Genomic DNA, 7,820 nt, shown 5'->3' on the forward strand with positions numbered 1-7,820 from the left:
TTTTTCCTAAAAGAAATTGTAACTATAACCAATACTAATTAATTTATTCCATTGAAAAAGAAAAAAAAAAGTGATGTAAGGGTATGATGTTTTCAAGGATGAGAGTTATAGACAAATGTAAATAAACTATTGGTCCATGTAATTGTAATAGGATATTGTAGGGCCTCTTTACTCTTAAAATATTTTTTGTTAAAAAAAAGTTCTATTTTTGTTACTTATTTTTCATATCCACAAATCTTGTTCATTTCTCTCTCAATAGTCTGTGTGTCACAAACATATACAACAAAGACACAATTTAAACATTGTTGAAAGAGAAAAATAAATGGTTGTGAAATGTTGAAATGGATAGAAAATAGAGAGAAGAAGAGAGGATGAATTTGTCATGCAGTCCATGGCCACTCGCTTTGCTCCTTCTTCTCCATCTTCTTCTTCTTCTTTGACATCTTCTTACATTCATAATTGTCAACTTAAGCATTCAACTACACCCGCTGTTCTTCTTTCTTCTTTTAGTGGAAGAAAACCCCCTTACAACACACTTGTATTCCAGGTAAATATGACTTCTCTCTTTTAAATTTCTGGTCTCGTATCGGTGATTAATGAGACGCTGGACTAGGCTTGAACAATATCTACTTTGGGCTATTTTTTTGGGTGCGAGTTAGCCTTAGACCTAATTTTAAATGATATCTGAGCAGGGCCGTCTCATCCGAGGTTAGGATATCCATAATCAAAATTGCCCACGCACCTGAAAAGTCTCATCCCATATCGAGGCTTGACAATCCTCCTTCCTTTGAGCTAGCTTTTGAGGTGTGACTTAGGCCTAAGACCTAATTTTACAAATATCATGCTAAGAAAAGACTTAATTTTTCATACATTGATTCGCTAGTTACAATCTTGGGTTAATATTGAAACATAGTGGAAAGTGGAGGGGTTAAACTTGGATATGTGGAGTCCATTGTTTTTTCAACTGGAGATCTACTAATGGAAAGGTCAAATAAAATAGGGATTGCTTTAGTGGCCTTATAGTTGGGACAACCCTGATTATTGGTTGATACCGTTTTGTAATGATTTGTTAGATGTTTAGGAGTTATTGCTTCTTGGCAGAGTAAACTGAACAGTAAATTGAGGAACTTGTACAATTTGCTTTGTAATCTTTTATTACCTATTGCTATTTGAGCACACTTGCTTTGTCGATTTCTTGGATAAGTGTGCACCGTAGAACATCCCATTTTAGTAATCTATGATTGGCAAATGTGGATTTCTTCATGACATGGAGGAATTGTTCCCTTTTCCCCCTCAAGTAGTCGTGTTTATATTACTTTTTCCTCCTTTTTCCGGGGCTGGGAATTGGCAGGTATGTATTTTTAGGAAATATAGTTTTGGATTTAACATATGAGGAGAATGGAGCATTCTGCTAGTATTTTGGAAGTTTGATTTTCAAATGATGCTTCGATGAGTAGATTTTGAAATGATTGTCATTGAAAGAAAGCAAAACTAATGGTTCTTTTTCAGTACATTGTTTAACAAATGCAAGTAACTTATGGGTGCTAACTTTTGTTTGTTGCCTATTTGATCAATCTGCTGACTCTAGCAAATATTTAGAGCTGGTTTGTTACATTGTAACCGATTAACGGTTTTCAGTGTAAAGGCTTGGCTTTGTCCAGAAGTTTTGATCTGTGGAATCCTGAGCTCGAGAAGTTAGTGTAACTTACTGAAAGCAAGACCTAAACATCATAAAAAGATGGATCATTTTTTGAATGGTCACAGTTGCTTTACGTGGAATAAATTTCCAACTAGCTAGCTATCCTGCAGAATATAGACTTTAAAGCAAAGCAAAGGCTGGGCAACTATTTCTTTCTGGCAAAAAATCATTGGAGATCGTTTTGTTTCAAATTATTCATTATATATATCCATCGGCACGTTTAGGAAACATCATCATCCTTCTTCTCCCTTATAAAATTTCACTTTTGAGTGTGCCAACTGAGGCGGTATTTCTGATACGACTTGATAGTCCGTGACTTAAAAGACCAAAAAGGCGATCATAGATCTCTTCCCTGATGCAAATTTCAAATAAAGAATGATCCATCATGATAACTATGTCCCAAATATAAAATTATCTCTGGTCTTCTATTTTTCAAATCTCTTTAGCTCTTTTTTTATTAAATAATAATAAATACTAATTTTGCTTCATATCTAGGCTGTCAGGCTCTTGGGTCCTCCAGCAAGATTCGAAGCTTCAAAGCTGGAAGTCTTGTTAAAAGGAGAAGAAGTTGATACATACTCAAGTATCGTGCCAAGGACGTACACATTATCCCATTGTGATTTTACTGCTAATCTGACATTAACCATCTCAAATAATATCCAATACGATCAGGTAACGTCATTTTGCATTTCTGAATGAGTTAGTGTTTATCCTTAAGCTGCTTCTGTGGATTGCATTTTCTTTTTCTGGCTTTGAACTTTGTTATGGTAAATGATTTTCCCACTGACTGAAACTTAGTAATTTGAGTTCAATCCTTGCACCATTTCTTTCTATGGCAGTTGAAAGGGTGGTATAATAAAGATGACGTGGTTGCTGAATGGACAGAAGTGAATGGTAATTTGTTTCTTGATGTCCACTGTTATGTGAGTGGACCGAATCCCCTACAAGAGCTAGCTGCCGAGTTCAGATACCATATATTCTCCAAGGAATTGCCATTGGTAAATTCTTAAGATATTTGTACCCCTCTTACTGTTCTGTGTAATTTAAAACGATGCTTTGACTTGGAAAAAAAAGAAGAAAAGCTTCGATTTTGGACCATATTTGAAATTTGACTTGCATAGCTGCATTATGTTGCACCTTGTAAGTCTGCAAGTCACGCTGATAAAAATCATTTCATTTGTCAAGCATTATTCTGATTTTGGGGTTATAAAACTCTTTCTTAAAGAGAACGGAGAGGATTGAACAGGCTGAATAAAATCTGCTCATAAAGTTTATCTCCCGTCCAAGTGATACTTCTTGAATCATTTTACTGGATCTTAAGGACTTTGTTCTCATTCCGTTGTTGAACTGTACTTTGGTTTGCACCTCTAAATTAGCATATGCAATTTTCTTACACTATTAAGATTGTGATTAATTTGCCTTTCTGAAATACCAGGTACTTGAGGCTGTGCTCTATGGGGATTCAGATTTCTTCAAGGAGCATGAAGAACTAATGAATGCTACTGTTAGAGTCTATTTTCATTCTAGCTCGAAGAAGTACAACCGTGTAGAATGTTGGGGTCCTCTAAAAGATGCAGCTAAGGTAGCACGTAATTACAACAATATCTTTTACTCGTTTGTCCTAAAGAAACATTCAGGCTTTCAGCACATGGATTAAAAATGAAAATGAAATCTCTCGTGTGAATTTATTAGATAAAATGCCACTCTTTTATTCCATTTTGTGTGCCAAACTTACAGTTCGCGAGTCTTTGTTTGATCATGGTTTTCCTACACATGTTTTTATCATTTCCAAGTTTTAGTATGTGTGGTTTATTAAAGAAAGATAACAGACTTGGTGCTTGAACTCGACTTAGAAAATGTTGTTTTGATGATCATACTGAACATTGGGGCAAGGGAGTGCTATTGAATCGAGAACTATATTCAAAGTAATTCTTTAGATTTTTATACAACTTATTCATGTTTTCCAGGGAAGACAAGGGGATTATATCAATGGTTTGTTATCGACAAGCAAGGAAGATTTTCAACCTCTGAAATTCCAGGGAAGTGCAAAATCAATCTTCCAAGCTCTTTTCACCTTCCTTCTCTGAGCTAATACACTAAGGTGAGAGACTGCAAAGAGTTTATAGATTTAGGACGTTTCGTCCTAATAATTCTACTTTTTGCACTTGGAAGGATCTCTCTTGAAACACATATTAGAGTCATGGGATCCTACATTTCGATGACTTGTAAAGACGAGAATTGTTTGCAAGGTCATTAGATTCTTTTACATGTATGTATTGCATTCTTTCGAATGTGCTCTTGACTGACAATTCTTGTAAAAAACCAAATACTATTTTCCCTTACACATATCAATCAGCAATTGTTCCATATGCTACTCACTGCTCCATACCATACATGGTCTGTGAATATCTTTATATTCAGGATGATTTGTTCACTGTGTTGCTTGAGTATCCGTCTCAGTTAACAAATTCCGTTTGTGAGTGAGACCGATACTAAATCAACAGAGTGACATTTGAGCACAGTACAAAACCATATTTTTCTCGGTTATGAAGGAGAAGAATACGCGTTCTCCTTTAATCGTTGATATCATCAGATTAATAGAGCACAGAAGAATATTGAACTCACATCCTTATTGCCTTCTGGCATATCCAGAATTTTCTGGGCAGCTTTTTTTGTTAAGTGTCACTTCTATATATTTGTGTATCTTACAACGAAAATGAGAATGCAAAACAAAAGGAAAAGCAACACTATAGCTAGATGTGATTACTATGTTCTCTGTCAGATATTTACGTTTTATACACTTACAGTATTAAGAAAAATTCACTAACAATGCAATTTAATCAGCTATAGCTACTTAGTAATTGATTAAAACTGCGGGTCATAATTTAACTCGCCCAACTTTCACTAAGTTTAAATTTCTTTATTTGTTCTTTTATAAATTTTCAGTACCTTGTAAAATTATTTTCTTTATTATGACTATATATAATATATTAAATAAAATAAAATCTACTCTTTCTGAAATTATTTTGACTAAGTTTTTCATGAGTCGATTTAGACTGAACATCAACCGATACTTTGATGGGCTGAACAAATAAATATACGGGTGCACAATTAATCCAAACTTAAACGAATTATAATTTTATAAGCTAATTTTATCGCCTCTATAAATTACATCTAATAATCAAACTATGTGAATAAATGAAACCTCAAGTTGCAAGTCGATTGTAACACCATATTATTTTATTATTGCATAGCCATCCTGACTTGATTTGCAAAATTTTGTTAGTCAACAAAATACTACATTTTCCTAATATAAAATGTCAAATTTAGATCATTTTATATCCAACCCCTCTAGTTCTGGAAGGATCAAATTGAAAATATGTTCATTGATGGATTACCAAGAATAGTTATGTAATTTTGGCCTAATTTTACTATGTTTATCTCACTAGAACATAAAAAGTTTAGCGACCATAAATACAAATGTCATTAATTCAGCTATTATTAAATATTTTTACGATAATAAATATTATCGTAAAAAATTTTTATTGACACTATGTGTCGATAGTACTAGTACCCAATTCAAAAAAGAGAATAGATTTCTATACATTGTCAAGATTGATGTGCGGTTACTTTCTGCTACCATTATTGTCGAGATTAATAATGTGCACATTTTCTTATCAATTTAATAAGAAAAAGTAATAAAATATTTTTTAGTCCATAGTGTAATAAAACTATAAAATCAACTTGTTTTTACTCTATATAAACAAGAAAAGCATGTACCCATAAAATAATATTCCATTTCCTACATTCTAAAAAATGGAGACTCAACAATTACCCTTCACACTTTTAATTTCACTCTTTTTATTTCTTTACTTCATATTCCATCTATTTCAAATATCGAAAAAATCAATAACCTTAACCAAAAAATTGCCTCCTGGCCCATGGAAGCTACCTATTATCGGGAACTTGCATCAATTAGCGAGTCATGGAGGCCTGCCACATCACACTCTCCGAGCCCTATCACAAAAATACGGGCCATTAACACACTTACAACTAGGAGAAATTTCCGCGATTATTGTATCTTCACCTGAAATGGCAAAAGAAATTATGAAAACTCAAGATGTTCGTTTTGCAACTAGGCCTCAAAGTATGACTGGAAGTATTATTTTTTACAATTATTCGGACATAGCATTATGTCCATATGGTGATTACTGGAGAAATATGCGGAAAATATGTGTCCTGGAACTTCTTAGCGCAAAAATGGTTAAATCGTTTAACTCAATTCGACAAGAAGAAATGTCAAGTCTCGTCTCATCTATCATCAATTCTACACCTAATGAGTCGATAGTAAACCTATCGAATAAAATTTTCTGGTTTACAGGTTCTGTAACTTGTAGATCAGCTTTTGGAAAAGTTGTTCATGATCAAGATAAGTTGATTATGTTGGTGAAAGAGTGTGTTTCGTTGTCTTCAGGTTTCGATTTAACCGATTTGTTTCCTTCGTATAAATGGCTTCATGGAATCAGTGGGATGAAATCTAGGTTGTTGAAAGCTCATGAAAGAGTTGATGTGATTTTAGAGAAGCTCATTAACGAGCATCGCGAAAACAGAGCAAATGGTAAAAAAGGTAATTGCGAGTCTGGAGCTGAAGATTTGATTGATGTTTTACTACGAGTCATGGAGAGTGGGGAATTTGGAATGGCAATCACAAATCAAAATATCAAAGCAGTTATTTTTGTAAGTTAAAGTGCCTACTATAACCTTTACTATATTAGTTATAGTACTAGAATTACGAAAAAATTTGATGTTTTAATTTTCCACGTGTAGGAAATGTTCATGGCAGGAGCTGAAACATCATCGACAACAATTATTTGGGCGTTCTCAGAAATGATAAAAAATCCAAGTGTTATGGCGAAAGCACAGCTTGAAGTAAGAGAAGCTTTAAAAGGAAAGAAGTCATTTACAAATATCGATACAGAGGAGTTGAAGTACTTGAAATTAGTGATAAAAGAAACACTAAGGTTACACCCCGCGGCTCCTCTGTTAATTCCAAGGGAATGTAGAGAAGAAACACAAATTGATGGATACAATATACCTATCAGAACCAAAGTTATAGTGAACGCGTGGGCAATTGGAAGAGATTCTAGATACTGGCATGACGATCCTGAAAGCTTTATACCTGAGAGATTTGAGAATAGTAGTATTGACTTTAGAGGAAATAACTTTGAGTTTATTCCGTTTGGTGCAGGAAGAAGAATGTGTCCTGGAATGTTATCCGGTTTAGCTACTGTAGAGCATTCTTTAGCTAAGTTGTTGTATCACTTCGATTGGAAACTTCCAGATGGAGTTAGTGTTGATGATTTTGATATGACTGAAGCAGAAGGAGTAGCTGCCAGTAGAAAGAATGATCTTTGCTTGATTGCTACTCCTTTTGATCTCTCTTAGTGATTAGTTTCTACACGTTTATGTTATCTAATAATTTCTATTTATGTAGCGTCTTTCGAATTTTAAGAATTAAATGAGTTTTTTTTTTTTATGTATTGTTATATATTTTGATCGATCGTTAGTTATTATGATTCATATATTACTACTTCTTAATTAGTAGTCTTTAAAAATATGTAAATTTTGTTTTAAGTACCTTATAGATTCTATGTTTGAATATATTCACGATCTAAATTTGAATTGGCGAGAAAAGGGGGAAAAATAGCATTATTCATATGAAAAGAATTATGAAGTTTCCTGCAATTTTAATGAAAATCTACATAAATGTGTCTTTTAATTTGATCTGAAATGACATTTATGTTCTTTAATTTTAGATGTACATTATAAATTTAGATTATTATAGAATTGAAGAAATATATACATATTCGTCCTGCGTGACACCCTACATGACAATTTTATATCCAATATGGCGTTCTATATGCATTATGCCATGTAAATATCTGCGCCTATTTGTTTGATTTTGTTCAAATTTATGTATCTACTTGTACACGCCTAAAAACACAGAGTATAGAGCCAAATTAAAAGATATTTTTATATTATGTCAAAAATAAAACAGAAATAACTGAACATTTGTAGGTTTATGTATTTTGTCCAGATTGGTGTGCATTTAAGACAATGC

The 7,820-nt window shown here is 33.3% G+C and overlaps 2 protein-coding genes across 2 annotated transcripts; both read left to right on the plus strand.

Annotated features, from left to right (window-relative positions):
* The first annotated feature begins 211 nt into the window (after nt 1-211).
* LOC107018015 (protein STAY-GREEN LIKE, chloroplastic) lies at nt 212-4,073 on the plus strand. The gene is made up of 5 exons (XM_015218349.2): nt 212-547; nt 2,195-2,371; nt 2,539-2,697; nt 3,135-3,281; nt 3,667-4,073. Exons 1-5 carry the CDS (start codon nt 383-385, stop codon nt 3,784-3,786), a joined length of 768 nt encoding a protein of 255 aa, XP_015073835.1. The 5' UTR covers nt 212-382; the 3' UTR covers nt 3,787-4,073.
* Nucleotides 4,074-5,515: 1,442 nt separating this feature from the next.
* Nucleotides 5,516-7,236, plus strand: LOC107016965 (premnaspirodiene oxygenase-like). The gene is made up of 2 exons (XM_015217266.2): nt 5,516-6,436; nt 6,527-7,236. Exons 1-2 carry the CDS (start codon nt 5,516-5,518, stop codon nt 7,142-7,144), a joined length of 1,539 nt encoding a protein of 512 aa, XP_015072752.1. The 3' UTR covers nt 7,145-7,236.
* Nucleotides 7,237-7,820: the final 584 nt, after the last annotated feature.

This window comes from Solanum pennellii, chromosome 4 (assembly GCF_001406875.1).
Source record: "Solanum pennellii chromosome 4, SPENNV200".
Lineage (NCBI taxonomy): Eukaryota > Viridiplantae > Streptophyta > Magnoliopsida > Solanales > Solanaceae > Solanum > Solanum pennellii.